This window comes from Fukomys damarensis, unplaced genomic scaffold (genome assembly GCF_012274545.1).
Source record: "Fukomys damarensis isolate Sample0158 unplaced genomic scaffold, DMR_v1.0_HiC HiC_scaffold_26, whole genome shotgun sequence".
NCBI lineage: Eukaryota > Metazoa > Chordata > Mammalia > Rodentia > Bathyergidae > Fukomys > Fukomys damarensis.
This window is the reverse complement of record NW_022900938.1, coordinates 3,906,739-3,930,474: the sequence shown is the minus strand read 5'-3', so window position 1 is coordinate 3,930,474 and position 23,736 is coordinate 3,906,739. Positions and strand designations below refer to the sequence as shown.

General features: G+C 45.2%; 1 protein-coding gene across 1 annotated transcript in view; it reads right to left on the bottom strand.

Annotated features, from left to right (window-relative positions):
- Window positions 1-8,392: 8,392 nt before the first annotated feature.
- The window catches only part of Hecw2 (HECT, C2 and WW domain containing E3 ubiquitin protein ligase 2), a 320,103-nt gene continuing 304,759 nt past the window's right edge, over window positions 8,393-23,736 (bottom strand). The window contains exons 27-29 of the mRNA XM_010631993.1: window positions 22,739-22,824; window positions 21,822-21,934; window positions 8,393-8,614 (exon numbers count right to left, since the gene is read on the bottom strand). Coding sequence (XP_010630295.1) covers window positions 8,503-8,614; window positions 21,822-21,934; window positions 22,739-22,824 — 311 coding nt within the window. The 3' untranslated portion in view covers window positions 8,393-8,502. The remainder of the gene's footprint in view (window positions 8,615-21,821; window positions 21,935-22,738; window positions 22,825-23,736) is intronic.

The window sequence follows — 23,736 nt, the reverse complement described above, 5'->3', positions numbered from 1 at the left end:
ACGTGTGTTTGTTAGCTTGTTTCTTTTGTTTACCTTTGTCCTGGGGAACAGAACTGGCCCCTAAAGGAAACTCACAGCCCCCCCTATTCTCCCACATTCCCACCCCAAGGACGAAGTGCTGCTCTGGATTTGCCATGTTCAGGAACCCAGACTCATGTTTTGCTCTCTTTGGGGATTTTCTGACTTGAGATATTTCTTGCGTTTCCAGGTCAAGAGGATGGAAGATGAGAAGATTTGTCCGACCTCAGGCAAGTCTGATCATCCGATTTTTGGATTCTGCTGATTTTCTGTAGCCATCAGAGGACCCACTACTGTTTTCTTCCATGGCTCCTTTGCCCTAGAAGATCTGGATTCAGCAGCTAGCTCAGCTCTGCTTTAAGCATTTGAGAATGTATTTTCTTCTCTTTATTGCCTGACTTTCTGTAGGCTGGGAAGCCAAGACAGGCTCCCGTAGAGGCACTGTTTGGTGAGGGCTTCCTGGCTCACCGATGGTCATTGCCTTTGCTGTACCCTTACACGGCAGAAGGAGAAAAGGAGCTGTCAGGGGTCTCTTATGAGGGCACTAATCCCATTCACAAGAGTTTCACCCTCATGACTTCATCACCTCTTAAGGCCTTAAACACTATCCCACTGGAGGTTAGATTTCAACATAGGAAATTTGGAGACACAGAAACATTCAATCTAGGGCTTTTGGCTTCTTTACACTTGATTCTATGCGCTGCAAAAGATGGTCTTTGTATGGTTTAATCCAATTCTGAAGAAACTGCATCAGATATTGGGACAAGAATGTCCTAATAAAAAGCAGGTCTTTATTTGATGCTAGGAATTTAATTTGGGTGGGGATGGGGCAGAGGGAGATATGTGTTGACCAAGTCATGACAGAGTTCAAGAATTCAACTTGGGGTCCATTTTCAACTGGATACCAACATAGATATGAACTGTTAGATGAGACCCAAGTATTTCTTTAGCTAGGGCTAAACATTATAAATTAGAAAAAAAAATTTTTGTCCTAAATATTTTTTTAAAATTACTAAATCACTAGCTTTTCTTTTCTAAATGAAAAATTAGCAACTATCTTTTGGGAAGAATTGTCTAGATAAGGATTTTAAGATAACCAAGGAAATAAAATACATGGAACTCATGTAGCAATGTAAATATGATGTCTTATCAGATATTCATTTATTCTTATGATTTCAAAGTTATATTTGGGTGACAAAGGTAATGCTAGTTAGGTGTCTGTTTAGAAGGAAAAAAGTCAATAGGTCAACATTTTTGAGCAAAGTAGAAGAGCAAAGTATAAAAAGAAGAAAGTATAAGAGAAATCTTTATTCCTCGAGTTTAAAGGCTCTCTGGTTTAAGGATGAAATAAAAATATTTTTAAAACAGCAATGAAAGATTGCCTGGATGGTGGAAGGAAGGAATTATGAATTATTACCTTCCCACTAATTAAATGGATTTAAGTTTTACATTAACAGGACATAATAAAGGCAGGTAAATTTATGATAATAAAAGGTCAAAGGGTATAAAGCAAAAAACAGGAAGTTGGTGCCAGGACTTCACCTCAGCTAACAAGGTCAAACTTTAGCCATTTACAGAAGCTGAATCTTCTGCCTTCTGTGTTCTCTGGGAATATATGAAGGCGATTTCCAACCTAAAATACAGAATCAAGACTTTAATGCTGTATCGGTTCCATGAAATCCTGACAAGGATATTCTTGAGTGTATTCACAGAAGTTGTTTTTCAGAAAGATGCTTGTAAACAGATAATTTTTGAATACACACTTTGTAACTGATTGCCCTCAAAGTATATATCCACCTTTCTCCTCTTCCCATCTTTTTCTGTTAACTGCCATGTCTTGGAAACATTTTAAAATCAAAGTTCCAAACTCATGGCCTGAAGGCAAACTCAACCTGTAGACATGATTGGAATGATTGGCATGATCCACCCAGTATTTTAAAGATTTGGAAATCTTATGTAATGATTTGGACTTTTAGGTCTCTCTTGATTATATCAGAAGATCTTTCAACAGATTTGAAATTTCAAGATCTGAATTTCAAGATCTGCTTGAGCAAAATATTTCAATGCCCCCTATAGGTGACCCCACTATTCTCTGCTGCTTACACCGAGCCAGCTGTCCTCATAACATACATACCTGATTCCTGTAGGCAGGTGACTGACTCACAGATTAAACTGGTATAGGGGGTGCATATGTTTACCAAGCATTCAACCAAGACGACGTAACAAAGAGTTTCAACCATGTGAGTTAGAGACTATAATCTGTGTTCATTCGCTCCTTTAACATTCATTTATGGCTTATCAAACAGTAAAATATTCTCATAGGGATGAACAAAATCGAGTCCTAATTATAAATACAACAAAAAGAGAACTTCCTGTGTCCCCAGAGCTGCATGGTCATTCCCTCAGATCTTTATCCCTACTTTTTTGTTTTCTTCCCTCCTGAGTTTTTTTTCTTTTCCAAAAGTATGACAGAAAAATCATGATCTGTTTTTTAAAAAGAAGATTTATTTTGGATTAAGGGATTTTGCGATGTAACATGGTTTTAAACAAAAATAGAGATCAGTATGAAAATAAAACAAATTGTACACATTAAAATATCTTTCCCTCAAAGCATTTCATAATCATAAAAAAATACAACGCGAGAGTCAGGGGTTCAGGTGAGGACAAGAATGCAGACGTCCCAGAAAATGAACAACTAGTCCACCATTCAGTCCTAGGCTCCACACAATTCCACTCATGAACCAGTTCTAGGATGTCAACAACCTTCATTATTTGCTTCAAAAAAGAAAGAAATTCAAATGTTAGGTGAAACAAGAGTTGTGTTCTCTTAATCCTAATATCAAATATCTCCCACTTTTATTCTCTATTAAAAGTCACACTGAATAAATATGAAGCTTAAATCAGTTCAACAAAAATAAAGCCACAGCTATGAACTGTGACTTGTGGTACGGTGGACATGAGAAATGGAAAGGCTTAAAAAAATACACCACTTATGCTTTACAGAAATCTTAGAAATAAATTTTTTTTACAGAGCCTTAATATTAAAAAGTATTATAAAATTAGATTAATACTTTCAGTAGGAGGTGGAGATACTTGTGTTTTCATTCATTTTGGAATGCCCGCATCCCTATTATAAAAACACGCAATCTTACGTACTTTCCAACATATTAACAGGCCTAAATTTGACTTATGATATCATGCAAAGAAAAATAGGTTGTAATTACATAGTATAGAGCACTAGGGTCCTGAAAGAATGTTTGGTTCTGTGTTTCCTCGTTAATCCTCCAATGTATTTAAGTGTTTATCCATGGCTTTTTACAGAAGGTGACAGTAAGCAGTAATTACTGATTGATTCAGTTTGAATCATGCAACTTGCCTATCAACACTCCTCAGCGTTTTAATAGCTCCAAAGAAAGTCGGAGAGAAAGATATCACTTTGCTAAGGCCACTAGATGTGGAAACTGTGTCTATAAATTGGATTCTCCCGTGTTCCCCAGAAGCCATATAATTACAGCCATCCTTGTCTGCTGAGCTGTTCAATTATGAGCACCAAATAAAGTACCTCGCAGACAAAAACCTGTGTATTTCCTGCCTTCATTCACTTCTTGGTTAGAAACGATGACTAGCTCTCTGTTTACAACTCAGTAACCTCACCCTTACAAGTCTGCTTTCTGGGCGAACAGGGAATACTGCAACTGCCATCACAGCATGGAAATGCCCCAACAGCTGTTCCAGTGGCAAGGGTGTCTGCTGCAGAACAACTGAGCATAATGAAATAAAAGCTCTCTATTTCACACATGGTGTTCAGTAGTAGTGACAGTAACTCTCAGATGCAAATGCAAAACCGCTCGCTGTCCTAAGCTCAAGGTAGCTTTGATAACTTGGGCCTGAAGTTCTGCTTTGCAGCACAGAAAATGTTAACCTAGTGAAGTTATAACGCGAGGGCATTTCCCACCAAGCTGATTGCTAGTCAGTGTCGCCCTTGCCAGCTGGGCATTTTTCTTTTCCAAGTCCGAAGGCAAGTGGCGCACGTTCCTCCCCAGATCAAGCTATGGGATGATCCTCCGCCCTCGTCCTCATGTTGCCCTGGCTACTTTCCAGTCTCGAATGCCCCGTCGCCCCTGGCCTGACAGGGCAGCACCATATCCAACACACCCTTGATGCCAGCCCCCTGGCCTGCAGCTCCTGCTCCTGAGCACGAAGGTTGGTCAGTAATTAGCATTGCATTTGTGGAGGTGCCACAGTGGCTGGCTCCTTTCATTTTTTATTTTCACCAGCCTTTTAGTGGGCGGTAGTTGGCCTGGAGCCACAATTCAGAGCTTCCATGTCATGAGCACTCCCCTGCTTCTGTGTTAGACAGTAAGTTTCGTCAAATTAGAAAGTAAGTTCCAAGTGACATTCCCATCAAGTGTAAACTGACATCTCTTGGAAGATGACTAAGATCTAGAGTGCTGTCACTCATGTGCCTTGTTACAAATAAGTCATAAAGAAAATTTGTACAAAAAGACAAGGAAAAAATATCATTTAGACAAATGTGAGGAAGGCAGGGGGAAAAAAGGTGGTTTCTTCCCCCATGCCAGTGGAATTCAGCTGCCAGGGACTTCTATCCTTATTAAAAATTAAAAATGAAAGTATGGCTTCTGATTAGTGTTTTTCCACGATCTTGCTTCCAAATGATACTTGAGGAAACCAACCTGCTATACTGTGTAAATCTACCAAAAGCAATCAAATTTTGCCTCCCATTTTAAACTTCTCATGGCAAACAGTGAAAAGCAAATATTAAGTCTACGAGCCCCCCCCCATGAATATACTAATTTCTTCATGGAATTTTCAGGGGTCACATTTTAAATGTGTTTATTTAAGTAAGTGGGAATTTGAGTAGATGGAGCATCTTCCAAAACTGGTTGGAAACAGAATATACTGATACAACCATTAATCTCCATGTTTCTTGGGATGAAATGCTCAACTTTGACTATAAATTACTGAAATGGACCCTGCAAGCCATCCATAAAAATCGGCCCAATGAGGTAGAATTCAAAACTACACCCAGCAGAGTAACTCAGGATCAAGAGACAATGGACCTGGAAGCCTTGTGTGCTTCTAAAGCACGACAGGAACGTATTCCACGTCCTTGCCACCTCCCTTCCTCGAGACTTGAGTCTAGATGGACGACAGCGTCATTGGCAACTGATTTTGCAAAACTTACATTCTTTCCAGTTCAATCATATTTTCTGGATTTTATTTATTACCCAGATCCATTCATTTTTTGTGCACAAGAAAACCGTTTTGAGTCCCTCAGTGGCTTGGACTCAGAGATGGGGATATTCACCCTGCAGACTGAAGGTGCACTGCATACAGGTGAAAAGGACCGGCGGGAATGGCCAGGACTTCGTGTTGGCATTTGTTTGCTAGTCTGAAGAGCCCGGGATTGCTCCTTCTCACTGCAGCTCTCCACACACCCCCACGCTACTCTGTATAAATATTCCGGGCTTTGACCCGGGCCAGGACACTGTCCCATGCCCTAAGTGACCCACAGAAGCAGCACTCAGGCAGTCTCCGTTAGACACTCTGTCCCATAAATGAAGCCCTGCCTGATTGGAGCACCAGATGGGTAGGCTGTTCACGCTTCATCCCTTGACTGCAGAACTGAAAACTTTTATTGAAGGGCTTTTTCTGGAGCATTGGTGTCTTTTCTACCCACTGCCAGCTCCTTGCGGGCAGGTTTAGCACCCTGTAACCCCCAGCAAGCCAGCTAACAGACTCAGGAGATGCCAATGGGGTTCCTGCTCTCCCCTGAGGCACCCCCGACATCTGTGACACAGCCTGACTGTCTTGTAGAGCCTGAGGAGCATCACTTATGGATTTCTTAAGGAATACAGGACCAAAAGCCAAGTGATTTGTCTGGGTTCATGGTCCAGAACCTACTTACGGATATTTCTAGTTGTGGAGTATATGAAAGTCTAATTTATCCTGTGGAAGTGTATTTAATATTTCAGAGTTATTTTTGGTTGCTTTTTTGTTTTACTATTGAAGAGTTATAGATTATCAGGGTTTTCTAATAGGCTAAGTACATCTTGCTAATTCCCAATTTTGAGAACAGTGTCAATTAGATGATTCTACTAATTAAGAACATCTGCATACATTAAAGAGAGCTGTTATTTGAGAAGTTGGATGCCTTAATAAAGAAATATATTTGTTAGAAATAATTCAAGAGATACATTTTATTTCAAGTCTCTTACCTAGAAGTATGACACAGAGTAACAAAATTTCTCAAACCAAATAAAAGCTAACATGGTCTATGAATTTATTCGTTTTAAAAGAAAAGTAAACTTTCATATCAGCTGTTTAGAGAATGCCACTTCTGAGACATCAAAAATGTGATTTTTCTCTTTAAAAAAAGCATGTTAGTGTTATACTCTTTTTCCTTATAATGAAAAAATACAAACAAGTAAAAATGATTTGCAAAATTATATAGTTGTATTCATGATCTGTAAGTACAAACTAATATTTTCAGTTAAAAGTTACCCTCTGTCCATTTTTTTCCTGGCCCGATTACTGCATACAGATAGATCTTCATTTCCAGATTTCTGTAACTTTACTTTTTAGAGCATTTCCCCCACCGTATTATCTGCCATTAGTAGAGGAACAGTGTCACGGGCATCTTTCCTTTGAAGGGCCAATAGTAAGCCCAGCACCACTAACCAGAGATCAGTCAGTTCTTACAAAACTCTGATCAAGCGATGGAGAGGACCTCCCTGAGGTGCGGATGGCCAGCACCTACCACCGGAATTCTGCAGCTCCTTATACCTGTGGCTCTCAGACAAACGTCCCCACCGCACCTATGACCAAGGGCTGGCCAACAAGTCAACCCACTGCTTCCACAGCCTGTGTCTAACTCTGCTCTGTTGTGTGTCTTGACTAGTTATGGCCGTAAACCAAGGGATAAACCATGGGTGGAAAAACCCCCCAAAACAATTAAAATGAAGGATACCCTCTCATAAAATGAAGCAGAAGATCAGTGATGTCATGCAGTTTTTGTGATACCATAGAAAAATTGTTTTTCGATATAATAAGAAAATTACACATCAGTGAAAACGCAGGCTTAGAAATATAGAGCTGGGGTTTCGATCTGTGGTGTCTTCAATGATGAGGGAAAATGGAGTTCTTATTACTAGAGAGAGCTGATCTCTCGTGTTCCTGACGGCTCCCTAACTGGGCTTAATGTTTAAGGGTGCTGTACAAATAAAAAGCAGAGGGGAAATACGAAATATCTGTATTAAACGCCATCCTGGAAAGTATCTGATGGATGGAAAAAAGAGTCTAATGCATTTTAAATAAATGCGTATCACACTATCACATAAAGTGAGTGTTAAAAAGTTATTACTGAGATGCACAGTCCTTGGAGTAGCTGACATGGCACTGTGAGGGAGGTCTGATTGGAAGCTAGTTTCTATTACACTGTTAGGTGATGGAACAGCTGCTGTTAGTCACATTGTAATGTCCCTTCGGCTTTGGTACATTCGGTGCAAAATATTTCGGGAATTTTTTTTAACCTTTATAAAAATAAAAGGCCCTTTTTTTTCCTTGAGAGTGCTTAAAAGGATGCAGACTAGCATGATGCCCAAGAAAGCATGGAACATGTCAATGGAAAGGGAATACACACAGGGTGATGGGAGGTTCTTATATACATCATAAAGAACATTAATGAACCTATCAAAAATAAACAGAACTCACTGTGTACATTTTCCTGATAGGTTGTGATTAATTGCTAGTTATTTTAAAATTGTTTTCATGCATTATAAAGCATAGAATCTGTCCTCAGTAATTCATGGACCATCAGTTGTCCTCAGCAGTCATCACACACATACCACTTGCGTACACATTGTCACAAACCACCTTATTGCAAATCTTCAGTTACCTTATATTGCCGTGTGTTCCAGTTTGCTTGTGTCCCGTGAAGAGCTAAAACCTGCAGTGTGCACCATGCAGACACTTACAAGCAAAAATGAATATTCCACTGTAACTCAGGGCTTAAATCAATGTACTTTCAGGAAATACACTTTTTATTATATTAATAAACTTGCACTAATTTGGAGATTGGGCCAAGTGCTGCCAGTCTGGCTTGAACCACATTCAAGGGTAAGTTTCAAGATTCTCCTGAATCCGCAGAAATTACCAGGGAGCTGGTCACGGACAGGTTCGTCTTGGTCTTGGAGTGTAAGGAGTGGAAAACATTTGGCAGTCAAGAACTGTTGATTGAAAGACTGTTGTGTTGTTCCCTGGGCATCAAGCTCACCCAAATCCTTGCAAGAAGGTGCACAGCCAATCCGGAGTGTGAGGGTGTGTGATCCGGGAGCGACGGGCTCAGCCTTGCTCTGGAGAGAACCTGCTCTGAGGCTCCGACATCCGTGTGTCCATCCGTCCCTCTCCTGGTGGCCAGCCTCGGAATCACAGGCCCCAAAGAGCTGGGCTCTGTGCTTACGCTCACTCAAGTCCGAAGGTGCTGGTTTCCTCCACGGCTGTCAGAAGCTTCTCGTACAGCATGGAGAAGGACGGGTACGGGGGCAGGTCCAGGCGGTTAAAACAAGTGTGAGCTCTGCAAAGGGAAGCAGCAGCAGGAGTTAGGCCAAGTTAGGGGAAGTGTGTGTGTGTGTGTGTGTGTGTGTGTGTGTGTGTGCACGCATGCTTCTCTTTCATCTTCATATCTTTTCTTTTTTTTGGTACCGGGGATCGAACTTGGGTCCTTGCACTTGCAAGGCAGGCAGCAGAACCGCTGAGCTAAATCCCCAGCCCTCATCTTCATATCTGATCATCGCCAATATTCACACTCCTTTTGGAAAAACTCAAAATATTTTGACTTAAGAACACATAGGACTGGGCCGGGGATTTAGCTCAGTGGTTCTGCCACCTGCCTTGCAAGTGCAAGGACCCGACTTCCCAGTACCAAAACAAAACAACAAAAAACCAAAAAGAAAACACAGGACTGAGTTCTTTTAAGAAAGAAAATATTTTAGTGCTATTTTCCTTACATTTTCTCATAACCATTTCAAACATATGTATTATTTGTTGTGTATGAGCCACAGAAGCAAGTTTAGTTTTGTTTGTTTTCTTTTTCCTCTGGTGTTAGACCCTCTTTTAAAGCTATAAGAACCTTGGAGACAGGCAGAGTCACCATTCCCGCATCAGCAATTTTCCTGGCTGCCTCTCCAAGGCTAGGCATGGCCTGCTTTCTCTGGCAGGGACGCTCACCAGTGTCTCAACCGGCCCTGGCTCGGAGCCTGGGAAAGCCCCTGGCTGGACGTCAGGGTCCAAGTCAGTGGGCCATTGTTACTTTGAACCTCATGCTAGGATCTGTCTCCTCCCCATTCACCGTGCAGAAAAATGCACTATTTTAAATCGCCATTGCATGAAGTATTCTTTAGAAATACCTACCCTTGTGCCAAGATAGGAAAAAAATATGGTTTCCTGTTATTTGCACCTGAATCACAATAAAAATAGTTTACAAACAGTACATCTTATCAGGGAGCAAATCTGCACTTTTGACACGGAACAGGATGCATTCTGTTCTGCGCATGTAGCAGTCTGGCTGCTGGAGCTAAAGCATTGTGAGATTTTAAAACACTCCTGGAGTGATGTGAAATTTCAGGAACTATGATCAACAGGTTACTGCTACAAAATAACATGTCTAAATATTTACTCTTATCAGTCACTTTTGTTCACGAAATAAGTGTAACTTGCATTCCTATTTGTGATGCAGCACCGTGAGAAGCTCAGAACTCCGGAGCTGGAGAGAGCTGGGTTTGAATTCCGGCTCCACCATAGAGCTGTGCGCCTTGGGCTGAGTTACCAGGCAAGATCAGGCGTGTTCAGGGTGGTATGGCCCTAGGCTGGGCTGAGTTCTGAAAGTCCGGAGTTCCAGTGTTCTTGCCTCTTAAGAGGGCAGTTATACAACTCGTCTAAGAAGGGTGTGAACATTAAATAAAATAACATAAATAGGCTCAATAGGAACGCCTGCTCAGACTCTGACTAATTATTAATAGATAGTTGTTAGCTACACTTCCCTGTCATGCAAAAGACCAGCTCTAATTGCCTTCAATAAATTACCGTGATAACAACGGCCCGTGGAAACCGAGAGACAATAAAGAGATAATGAAGCAGGTGCGTGGTCACGTGGCTCCTTAGACACAGGAATGGGAAGACGGCCATGCTTAGGGCACAGGGACAGTGATGGCTCAGCTTACCGTGACACACACACTCGTCTCACCAGCCATGTTAGTACAATAAACATTTCAGAACTGAATTTCCCTGCATTCAGTGTCCCTCTTTACATGAGAACCCAAGCTTGGGCCTCAAGGAAAAGGTTCTCCTTTTAAACAATCAACGAGGGTAGAAGAGAGAGGGGGAGGGAGAGAGGGAGGGAGGGAGGAGGGACCAGGAATGTTCAGAACCTGCTGTCTGAAGCACTGGAGTAGAATAAACACCTGCTCCAGGGAGGTGAAGAGCAGCAGCAGACAGGCGGATGTGTTGGGACCCGAACCCTAGGCCAGACTTTCTGTGGGACCCTTAGCACCCACTGCCCACTGCACGAGAGACGGGCCTTCCGTGTCACTCCCAGATTTCCATCTCTGCTGACGAGCAGCACTGAACATTTCTCCCAGCCTGCTCGCTTGTACCCTGCCTGTTCTGTTCTTCCTGTTCATCTCCTTGGCCCGTTTTTCTCCATCTCTTTACTGATTCTGTTGTAAAATGTACAGTGTAAGATTTACCACAGTAACCATTTTTAAACATGCAGTGTGGTGGCATTTAGTGTGTTTACACCATTCAGCAGCCACCACCCCTGTCTACCCCTAGAATTTTTTCATTATGCAAAACTCGAACTCTGTGTCCCTTAAACAATAACTCGTTTCTCTGCCTATCCAGCCCCTGAAACCTTTCTACTTTTCTCTGATTTTTACTACTCTGATACACTTCATGTAAGTGGAAATGTTAACATATTTGTTCATTGTGCCATTGTGCCTGGCTTATTTCACCTAGTATAGTTTTCAAGGTGCATGCTGAGGCATGGGGTCAAATTTCCCCTCCTTTTCAAGGCTGAATAATATTCCACTGGGTGTATATATCACACTTTCTTTACCCATTCATCAGTTCACATCCATGGGGTGTTTCTGTATTTTGGAGGCTGTGAATAATGCTGTTATGAACGTGGGTATGAAGGTACATGTTTTGAGTCCCTGCTTTCCCTGTTCTGGGGTTATGGAATCACACACAATGCTGCTTTAATATTTTAAGTAGCCACAAACTCTCATCAATAGCAGCCACACCATTTTACACCTCCCCCAGCAGTGCAAGGGGTTCCAATTCCTCCCCATCCTCGCCAACACTTTTCTGTCTGTCTTTCAGATTCTTATTTTTATAACTGCCATCTCTGTGGGTACAAAATCCTCTAATCTCCGAGAGCCTCTATTGTGTCTTGATTAGTCTGCGTGCTGCCCTGCAGAGATCCACTGCTGGGCTGGGAGAAGAAAGCTTCGTGAGCCCTGTGGCTGCCCAGAGCCTGCCCAGAGGGAGAGGGAGGCCCCGCTGACACGTGGACGCCGGGCAGGGACGGGTGCGCCGATGGCTCAAGCTTGCCGGGCACCTGCCCAGTGGACAACGAGGCATGAGCATGCGTTGTGCAAGCCGCTGTGCTTGTATAATTAGTTTAATTGGTTTTGCAGTAACACAAAAACTAGTAACTGGGCTGGAGATCGAGACACGCCCAGGAGAGGTGGCCCAGGGGGTGGCAACGCCATGAGGTCAGGCGCGTCCCGGGCTGGGCAGGTCGGCAAGGCTGGAGTCGGGTCTGTCTTTTTCTCCCAGGTGGGAGCAGAGAGACCTGAACTCTGCAGTCCCCTGCAGTCCCTCTGACAGCACTGCGGCAGCCACAGCACCCTCCAGCACCCCCCAGCACCCCCACGGGCCAGTGCACCCTGCCCAGCTCTGAGCCCCAAGGAAGGGGCCCCTCTTTGCTTCTCTCCAATCGGAAGGGTGGCTGCTGTCCGTGACCCAGGGCCACCACTGCCTGGTACGCGCCCCTGCTGCAGGGCATGTGGCCCCTTGGGAACTGGGTCTGGAGAATAGGGACAGGGCAGACTGCACAGGTGGCGGGGGGACGGGACTGGTGGAAAGACTGACTGGTTTTCCCAGGGTCAAAAACAAATCAGTGGTCAAATCACAGGAGCTGAGCCCGGGGCTCCTAGGGGAAGCCCAGCACTTGTCGGAAAGCAGGCAGCAGGTGCACTGCACCCCCACTTCATGCTTTTCTCTCGGGAAGCTGCAATATTCATTTCATGCCACCCACTATTAGGGACCTTGAGTCCTCAATATCCCTCCAGGTCACCTACATTCCAAGGACAGGAAAGTCAAAATAAGCTGAAGGTGTTTCTTTTAAGGAACAAATGAATCACAATGTGCAGTAGCTCCAGGGAAAAGTCACAACTGGGTTAGTCCAGCAAATCCTGGGAGACACCAGGGAATTTTTTTAAAAAAGTGATTAAACCATCTGAATTCAATCTCAGGGCTACCGAAAAACAGAGGCCCTCAGAGTGATACTCCCAAGTGCATCAGATTCACCTGAGGAGATCTGTTTTGTGCCAGGGTCTGGCTATGCAGCCCACATGGGCTCAGGCCTCTTGGTGCTGAGATTGAGGACATGCATCCAACAACCAGCCACGCACAGACCATGTGGTATGGGCGGCCAGGGCTCTGCACTGTAACCACCGCTCCAAACGAGTCTGATGTGGGCAGTTGCCACCACTGGAAAGATAGTAAGCAGGTTAGAAACAAGACCTCTATTTTGGGTACTCATACCAACATTTTGTGTGCTTGCAAAGATTTCACAACTGCTTATAAACAAGACAGCATTGCTAATAAGGAAGCTGAGGAATAGTGTGGTTAAATAAATTGCTCAACATTTACCATCAGCTTGCTATATGAGCCAAAAACAGGAAGGGAGAAAAAAGCAAAACAAAACAAAATCCACTGAGGCCTGACCCCTCCCCCACCCCCCACTCCCATCCTGCCCCATTCCAAGTCCCAAGAAAACCACTACAAACAGCAGGAAGGCCACTGGGCTATGCTGGTATCAGCAGCCAAGTGCATCCAGCTATATGGTCTCTGTCCAAGAACACCTTTCAGACCCTTAAAGCCAGCCACACTGAATTGGTGATGTTTGCCTCGTTTTAATCCACGTAGCTAGAGCCACTCTGGGACACGTCTGAACCCATCTCTGGGAAATCATCCTGGCGTCAAACAGGAAGATTCAGAGGCCCAGCAGACATCTGGTCTCCCCAATAGATTTCCCGGTGACTTCTGGGTTCTTTGAATGCTGACCAGGCGCTCACAGGCTCACCCCCTTGTTCTTCCTGTACACGGTTGAGGCAGCTTTCCAAATTCAGCAAGCCAGAAGCACCACAACCTCGTCCACATTTCCACAGATTGGTGCATTGGTCAATGTGTTTCTCTGTGTATGTGAACGAATAACTTGTTCATTTAGCCCCTACTCTCCCACAAGTGATTTCTGTATAAGCATCCACAACATAAGAGCAAGAGGAGATGACAGCCAAGATTTTAAAGTAAGAGTGAGAAAGGGAAGGAGAAAAACATGGGCCCTATCTAGTAGATGTAGTCCAAGAAATAGTCTTCGCACCAAACAAATTCTATTTGCATTAAATGTAGACAGTGTCAGCGCTCTCTTATTTTTCATTTGGCAGTGGTGGGTAACCCTTCAGATTTCAGTTTTTCTTTCAGATTTCCACCTCTTCACCGAGCAATTAATAAAAAACAATGCTTGAAGTGCTCCAGAGAGCCTGGAAATGCAGCACTTGTCAAGGTGAAGATTTCTCTGTGTACTCCTATCCTGATTCTGGCAGGTCCAAATCTGACCTGTCTAAAAGTGTGTTTTGTGTTCACAGGTGTCTTAGAGGTTCCTGTGCACCCACAGCTCTAGCCGTCGTCCCATGCTGGAGCTGACAGAGCTGAGCTTCTTCTGAGCACAAAGGCCAAGCTCTCACTTACAGGACCTCTTACGATTACCTTACGATTACAGAGTTCACTTCGTGTGAAAACTTATCATTTTTGTAGGAAGTGCTCTGATGAATAAAGCTTAATTTTCCAACTTGCGCACCATTTCCTTCACTCCTCCACTTACAGAGCAGACCCCGGTGGATACTGGAGCCAAGCATCAAGGCAGCTCCTGCAGATGAGGAGGAAAAGTCTGGTCTCGGCCCTCAGGTTATTTATGCTCCGGCAGCAAAACACACAGGCGACAGGCGCCCTGCAGGCTGTGCAGCCTGCGCTCCCTCTGTACTGGGCGTGGCCCTGAGCTGTGGCACTGAGGCCCACCTCCCTCTGGCTGTGCTTCAGGAACCCTGCACCCTTGCCGGGGGGCTGCTTTTCTCCAGAAGACTGAGCCACCTTGTTCAACTCATCCCAAAGGTCCTGTGGGCTCTTAGTAGCTCCGCAGACATCACTAACACAGGAGTTACAAGTCTGCTCTGTGGGGCAGAGCCAGGCATGATCGGGCCAAGGCTGCAAGGACTTAAGTAGTGCAGGGCTCTTCTGGATCAGCGGTGAGGAGGATGTTCACAGCAGAAGGCACAGAGGCCTGAGACGGTGTCAGGAAACAAACGTGTGCAGGTGACAGGAGCCAGGCTGGGGCTGCTGTGCCGCATGGGGAAACCAGGTACACTGCACAGACCCTTCCTACGAGCTCAGGCACCAGGTGAGCAGACGGCAGAGTGGCCCTGAAGCCAGACCGCAGCTATGGAAACGGGCAGAGGTGTGATGGGCACGGCAAATCCAAGGTCAGCAATCGCACAAGTGGTAAGATTCAAGGAAAGTAGTAAGTGGCGGTTTCATTAGCCTAGGTGGCTCTGCTGACGGAAAGAACTGTGGAATTTGTTTACAATGTTCATTATCTCTAACCCGCTAACTTCTAGACAAATTGCAAGGTTCAGAGCAGGGACTCTGGCTAAGACTTGGTCACAGACGCTTCTGGCTTCCTAGGGACTTCAGTGGGGCTTCTGTAAGTGAGGATTAAGGGACAGGAATTTCCAAGTACTTGGCTTTCACACCATTTGGTGGCCAGTGATGCTGGCTATCTGCATGTGCCTCTCTACCTAACACTCCCATCCCTGTACTTTAAGGTCCACATGGAGTAAGACCAACTGCTATTTCTCACAAAGTTTTGCACCAAGAATGTATCTACGGGCTGGCTGGGGAGGCCGATCTATCAATGCGTCTCACCAAGCTGCATTAGTGGAAATGAACCCGGACCCATAAACACAGGGTGGGATGTTCCCACAGCCGGGTCCCCATATCTGTGCTGAGCAGAGGAAAACTTTCCTGCTGGGCAGGCAGCTTAGCTGTGTGTGGCTCTGGGAGAAGACAGAACATACCCTTTCCAATAGGAAGGACAGGCACTCTTGGGAGTGCAAACAAAAGGTAAGTGTCTTGGGGGCTACAGCACATGTTTCACACAACCAGATTATTAGATACCATGCTAGCCCCAGGCTTGACTTTAGAATCAACCCTAGCAGTTCATCTATACAGTGATGCGCCAGGCTTCGCTACAAGCATTTTGCATGTGTTGTCAAATCTTTACGACTTTGTAATGTGAGTACAATCTACCCTCGGCTTTTCAGATGAGGATACAGATGCTAAAGAAATTTGGGGGTAACCCACCTGGACTGGCCCAAAGTCATCCCTCCAGTTTAAGAATTTGCTAAGAACAGTGATTACTGAGCGCAAGGCAGTGGGCTCAGTGCTAGGGACAAAGTTGAGTTTAATCAGAGTCCTTGCACCCAGGGGGTCCTGTTCTACAGTGAGACAGGTGGCCCCACAAGGACGCTGGGAATGGAACACGGACTCAGTGTGAGTCCTGTGTAATAAGGAGGGAGAAGGAGCGAAATGGAGCTTTCTGAGGACCCCTAGGTCCTAGGCTGGGTCCTTGGGTACCAAAATGAGCCCTCTGAAGAGCAGCCCAAGCAGAGATGACCCAGCAGGAATGAGTCCAGAGATGGAGGGACAGCTGGCAGCAGTCAGGAGATCTGTGTCAAGGCTGGAATGTAGGCATGGCCAGGACCCCACCCAGAAGCACTCGCAAAGGAGTTTAGATTTTTATCTTTGCCACTGGAGGGTATAACCAGGGAGGGAGGAGGTTACCCTGGCATTCAGAAGCTCACAATGCTTGCCGAGTGGGTGAAGGAACCCCATGGTGGGTAGACCAGGTGGCTGTGGTGTGGACCAGGCAGGGGGAAGAGATGAGCCCAAACCTGCTCCGTTCTTGAGGACAGGGAAAGGCAGAGCTTATTTAACAGTCACCCACAAATACCCACTTGTAAGTATGCCTGAGTTTGCTCTCGAGGCCAGACAGGTGGTTGGGTTTGGATTCTCCTCTCCTCTGTTTAAGGAGGAGGTAAACTTCCTTTCATTCCATTAAACATTCACCAGTTCTTCCAATTGCTTTACTTTTTACCAAAGAGTCCCTTTGTAGATGTGATGTGTTTTTATGATAAATACGCCCATACTATGAGTTATCTCTGGTAGATTTTTGTTACTCCGTGTTGATTCAATGGTAGAACCAAGCAAAAATTCTCAATATTATTGTTACCCACAACCGAGCGGGTGGACAGAGGGGAGAGAATGGCAATGGGCCAGCCCTGTGTCAGAGAGCAGGCTGAGGAGAACACCAGGGCGGGGATCTTCTGCCCATCGCCCTTCCCGTTAAAAGCCATCTTGCTGACAGGCAGATGGTGGTGATCTGCGGAGGCCAAGGGGGCTGCCTCAGGGCAAATACAGGGCACAGGCAGCACCAGAGTCCTCCTGGGGCTCACCCTTCTTTCTGACTATTTCTTCGGAGGGACCAGGGCCGAACCCAGGGCCTCACGTGTGCTAGGCAAGGATTCTACTAGTGAACTATATTCCTGGCCCTTACATTTTTGTTTTGTTTTAAATTTTGAGTCGAGGTCTTGTGAAGTTGTCTGGACCTTGAATTTGTGACACTCCTGCCTCGGCTTCCTGAGTGGCTAGGATCACAAGCATCACAAGCCATTTCACCCAGCTTTTTTCTTTTTAATTGAGAAAAGAACTGCTCAGTTGTTTTCCTATTCACTAGCTATTATCTCACTCTGATAGCAGCTAAGGCTCTCTGTACCAAAGAAGGAAAAATTAAATTATTGTAGGGCGAAGTCGAATGACGTGGGAAGGTGTTCATGATTGCTGATGTACATGATGTACACGATCTGTTCACTGAGACACATTATGCACTGCCACTGCCCTTCGGTTTAAGAATGCGTGTGCATGCGTGTGCACCAATGTGGGTGGGTGCCTGAAGGAATAAGTGGAAACGCTAGCAGTTTGTCTCAGACACTGACTTTTGATTGATATATTGTATACTTTTAAACATATACTTAACTTATTATAACACGTACATATGCTTCTTTTTGTAAAAGAACATTTTCTTTTTATAATAAAAATAAAAAGTGGAGCCGGGGATTTAGCTCAGTGGTTCGGTGGCCTGCCTCGCAAGCGCAAGGACCCGAGTTCAATCCCCGGTACCAAAAAAAAAAAAACCAAAAATAAAAAGTGGAGCTTTAAAAAAGGCTGTAAAGAATAATTTTATCTTTTTTTAAAGTTTTATCCTGCAGTAAAAAAACTGTCTCCCTGAGATACCTATTTCATAGTTAGTTATTTCTTAACTTGGGTGAGCATTTCATTCACCATAATCTCCAGACACAGACCTCTTCAAAAATCTGCACAAACCCAAGCGCGAGTTCAATCCCCGGTAAAAAAAAAAAAAAAACCAAAAATAAAAAGTGGAGCTTTAAAAAAGGCTGTAAAGAATAATTTTATCTTTTTTTAAAGTTTTATCCTGCAGTAAAAAAACTGTCTCCCTGAGATACCTATTTCATAGTTAGTTATTTCTTAACTTGGGTGAGCATTTCATTCACCATAATCTCCAGACACAGACCTCTTCAAAAATCTGCATTTTCCCCAGTTGGCACAATCTTCGCTTGCCCAGAGCAAGCCCCGCCAGCGACTCCTGAGCCGCGTGTCTCCCGGCCGTGAGTGCCCTGGGGGGCTGTGTAAGGGCAGATGCTGTACGTTACTCTTCGCACAGAGCCCTCGAAGGCACCAGGTTGGAAGTGTCCTACAGAAACACAGACACTGCTAACCAACACCAGCTGCCAAGCAGAGGGGCCCAGCCGCCGGTCTCCGTGGAGACGCCCATGGGCCCGCCCCTTCTTCTTGGCTGGGTCTCCAGTCACGTTATTATGGCAGAAGACAGACAAAGAAGCGCGCCATGGATTCCATCTGTGCTGGCTTCAGCCATAACCACACGTACTGTTGTGTACTTCGGGGCTACAACATGAGAGTAGGAGCTCAGGGCAGGGTGAGACTCATCCGCTCGCACGGAAGGTTGAAAGGCCCCACATGTGCCACGTCACCGAGGACCGAGACGCTTCCCTGCGGGCTCTGACGCCCCAGGCTCCCGCCTCCTCCCCAAAGCCCTTCCACGCTCCATGTCACAGAGGCGCCACACTCCTTAGAGTACGAAGGGCGCCGCTCTCCGTCTCTTCGCGCGCACAGACATGGTCACATATTACACAGGAAACACAGTTGCTCTTAGGAGGAGGAGACACCCAGGGGCTGACAGGAGCTTAAGGAAAACCAGCCCTTCCGTTCTGCAGCCCACACACATCAGGAAGGTGCGGGAAATGGTTCACATGCATCTGCTCTGGTGGAAGGAGAAAGGGAACTGGGGACCTGAAAATGTCCCTCAGACCAGAACTCACAGATACCCTTTCCACCAAGATCCCCAGACTTCATTACGGGCTATGCAAATTTTACCAGTGCTCTCAAGTTCTTCTGATCATTTCCTTCAAATACGCTCTTTTGTGGAGCACATTTTAGCAAAGAACTACAGCTACTGGCCTACAGAGACTCAGGGTAAAAGGTTTAAGAAGAGTAAAACACTCCGAAAGTCCCCTGAAATGTCATCTCACTCCATTATCACACACACTCCGCTCCAGACACTGTCGTTCCCACTTTACAGACATGGTAATACCGTCTGTTCTCATAGAAGGCTACGATCGGGGACAACTAGAATGGAGAACCAGCGAGGACTCCACCAAGAGAGGAAGAGATGCCTGGGCCAGTTACCCGAGGGCGTGCACGCTCCGCCCAAGGCCCAGGGCATCACTCTTGCAGTGAGTCGGAGTCAGCGTCTTACCAGCTTCCTGTGGCTGCCGGGGAGGAGAAATCTGAATCCAGCCCAGGCAGAGATTCCCTAGCAGCACTCTGGTCTAAACCAAACCTGTCAGATGCTCCTGGCCTTCTACAGCTAAGAGAGCTGAAGCTTCAAGATCAAGGATCTTAACAGTTTCTGACTTAGCTGGAGGCAGAGGGACATGACAGCCAGGTACCAAATTCCCAACCCTACGCTCCTTCCGGTACACCAAGGGCGACTCTGTATCTTGGTGACAGAAATCACACCAGCAGCCGCCACCACGTGGGTCCCTACTCAGGCCAGAGACCACAGCGTTTTCTGTGAATGACCGCATTTAATGCTCAGAACTGCCAGGCACAGGTGAACAAGGAGACAGAGGCTGTACCAAGTTACCCTTTTCACCTGCCAGGTTTTGTGAAAACTCCTGACATTAAATATAAGCAGCTGACAGGCCTATGAACTGTTACAGTTTATTCCACATACTGTACTTGAGTGGCTTTAAAAAAATGAATTTCAACAGAAAGGTGACACAATCTGCTCTCTTCTGTGTCTTTGATGCTAATTCTTAAGTTTCTCAGAAGAGTTAAAAGCCTTAACTGAGATGGTTTAAATCTACTCTTGACATGCAAATATAAGATATGATTGATAACTATGGTGAATGTTAGACTGAAAAATAATTATTGCAGTAAAACACACTGCCACGAATCCCTCCAAAATACTCCCCTTCGCCATGAACACACTCATCTCACCGTTCCTGACACTTCCTTCCTGCAGCAGCTCTGGAGTGCTACTTCCTGAGGCCCCGAGGCCCTGAATTAATTCAAAATGTCTTCCTTCCATGTCATTTGACTTTGGGGAAGAGTCTGAAGTTGCACGGTGCCAGTCTGGTGACTGAGGTGGATGAGGACACAGCATCATGTTTTCTCAAGTTCTCTTCCATCGGATGGCACTGGGCAGCAGTGTGCGTTCCTCTGATGATACTCGGTAAGGACACATAGGAAAGAGGCCTCCAGAGCTGCTTCAGAAGTGGCAGGAACAACAGGGTGTGTTCAAGGGAAGGGGGGCATTCGGAGGGGGTGAATGGCAAGATGTCTTTTACTGTGATTGTGTTTAAAAGTTTAAACAATCAATGCATATTTGGATCACCCCCTGAATGCGTTAAAGAGGGAAAATACCCATTATCCAAGCATATACAGAAAGGGAATAGTTCTTTATATAATGGAAATGTAACCGCCCAGATTTGTCGTACTGAGGTGCCAAACAATAAGGAGGTGGCTGAGGCAGGGTCACATTTTCAGTCCCAGCCCCTGACTGCTCATCTGTTGACACTAAGGACACAATTCTTAAGAATCTAGATGAAAGTGGCAACTATGATAACTAATGTTGCTTAGCTAATAATGCTAACAAAAGTCCGGCAAGAATTAAGAGACACCTAGTGCCCTGGCCTGCTCTGTGTTTTGAGATGTAGATGTGTCTTGCAATTGCTAAAAAGAAGGGAGGGCAGAGGTAAGGGGAAAAATTGAGAACCAAGACCTTTCATGTAGAGGTACAAGATCCCAACAATGAATGTAACTGTACTGTATCCCTAAAATGTACCAATAAACTCAATTAAAGCTGAAAAAAAAAAAAAGAAAAACTTGCTAGATTTTTCAAGGTTAGTTGAACTTGACCTCATGCATGATGCCATCTTTGGTATTAATATCACCTTATTCCACTGATATAGCTGCTTTCTCAAAGCCATTTCTCCTGGGCATTTTGGAGAACTTAATATTCATCAGCCTCTCCAGATTGCCAGTTACAGTATTATTAGCAATAAGGCTAGAGGTAATCTGAGACCCCTTTACTTCAAAACGTCTGCAGTATTATTGCTGGCTGGGATGGAAAGAAATTCCATTTCTCCCTGTGCTCTTCTTTCGTCCAGCTCTGGTCATCTCCACTCAACCTCAAACACTTGTTTTGTTTTTTTCCCTACAAATCCTACCTTACCGGCCTCCTGCATTTATTAGTAGCAGCAATAAAGCCATTTCTTTCCACTCCAAGGAAATGTATGCTCTTGCTATGAAGAGAATCCAGGACAGAGAGCACTGGCATGGACTCATGGTGCACAACAGGAGCCGAGGAAGCAGAGGGCATACGCAAGTGTTTAATATGCTTTAGTGACAAATTGGTCATCTTTCCTGTAGGGATTCTAAATCATCATAAACTTAAAGTAGAACTTCTGCGAAATCTAGATGAAAGTGGCAACTATGATAACTAATGTTACTTAGTTAATAATGCTAACAAAAGTCCGGCAAGAATTAAGAGACACCTAATGCCCTGGCCTGCTCTGTTTTGAGATGTAGATGTAGATATTTTAAATTTGACTGGGGAGATCTTGTTTCTTTTTCCCTTTATGTAGGAAAGTCCTAGAGAGAAATTCATTTTAAAAACTTTCTATACCTTCAAACTTTTAATATAAAATATAAACAGCATATGCTGAGGTCTTCCCTAGAGACCTGCAGTGGCAGTAAAGAAAAGTTATTTCCTGTTTTACCTGGGAAGAGCCGTGATTTTCCCCCACTTTTCCACACAGAATCTTCTGGGGCCGTTGCTCCCTCGCAGAGAAGCGAAGCCTTCATAGGGAATGCTGGATGTGCCCGTAACAAACTGTCAACCCAGAGGAGAGGAGAAAGTGAGGGCAGAGGTACAAACCCTCCCCAGGCGGTAGTGCTCTGACGGACAGTGGAGAGCTGGTGACGTGAGGAAAGGGGCTCTGGGGGCTCACAGAAAACAGCGACCCCGTGCAGCAGGCCCGCTCCGCTGTGCAGCCAGGTACCTTCTCACGAGGTGGGTAGGGTCAGTGAAGCAAGGAGCCCAAGACCACTCAGCATCAGCCCTTCATCAACTTGGGACGAATTTTTTAAAAACTGAGTTTCTGGGCCTGCGAATCTGAAGTCCAGACCCTTCACACAAAGCAGCTGGGGCCCAGGCTACTGCCTGGGAGTCCGAGAGGCTCCTCATGTGACACTTCTGCAGCCAACTAGCAAGTGCCCTGCAGAAGCCGAACAGTGACCAAAGTATCAGTGTTCCTGAAGGTCACTGTGTTCCTACTTCACAGAAGTCAGATGATGCGGAGAAGGGCCTCAGGAGCCGGGGCCCTCAGAGGACCGAACAGCATCTCTTTCTGGCCACAAAGGTCCCTGGGCCTCACACCAAAGGGACCCGACTCTCCTGCGGACATAGGTTGGACTGGAGCCGACCCCGGGACCACTCAGGAAATGCCTCCACTGGGGCAGGGGTCCACGCAGTTCTGCGGCAAAGAACCGTGCGATCGGAAGAGGCCGGAAACGTGGTGTCCCCCACTTCCAGATAAACATGGTGTGCATTTATGGAGAACGATCAGAAATTATTAAAGCAGACACTTCCCACAACAGTATCGCGGCACGGAAAGGGTGCACATTGACACCTCACCTGTAACAACCGCAGTCGCTGTTCATTGTTGAACCTTTCCACGGCAGCCCAGAACCACCGGATTACGATATGATTGTCGTGGTACCCTAGCAAATCAATTGAGAAAGCCGCGTTACACTGACTCTGCACTGCTCATCCACAAGGGACATAATGAAAGACCCCTCAGACAGAAGGCATCATCTTGGATTCTCTAATGTCAGACTGAGGAACAGCAGTATAAGTAGGATCCTAGGGGTGTAAAAAGTTACATGAAAACAAAGTTGAACGAAACCAAGAGATCTCTGCTTTCATTTAGTGGTCACTGAAGGAAAACTAGCGGCAAGAAGAACAACAAACGACTGACGTTTTCATTTTGGAAAAACACAACAGCTGTTCCTGGAAAAGCTTCCCTGTTTTGGTCATTCATGTGAGAAGTAACTTTTGCTACCACTGTGCCAAGCACTGTGCTGAGCCTGGGGGAACCAAGTCAAAGAAATGGACCCTCAGTAGGCTACTGGTAAAGGAAGGACACATTAAACAAGTCGTTTACACAAAGAAAAACAGAACTGAAAGCTACACATAATATTCATATTTTAAAACCAAATTACTTTCATATTTTTATTAATAAAAAGGAAAAAGTGACCTTTAATTCCTTCAACCAAAAAATTCTAACCAATCATCAACCAAATTTTACTTTCATTCCATAGCTTAGCAGAATTTAATAAAACGTCAGAAGTATCATCTTGCAGGTGGGCCAAGGCTGTGGAATCTTAGGACCTTTTGGAGGCTGACGGATTTAGGTGCGATCAGTGACTCAGATGCATGCCTGGCCATAGTTTATATGCACAGAAGCTTTAAGGCCCAGTCGCCCGGAGAGAAACTGCTCTACTCTGGCTATCTCTTCACTGTTTCCGTAGCCGTAGGACCCCAGGTGTCTCCTTTACCTTGAGACCCGAGTGCCAGGTGAGCAAAGCTTGGCTGCTCAGGGGGACTCATGGCTGCTGCCCTGTCTCTGGTCC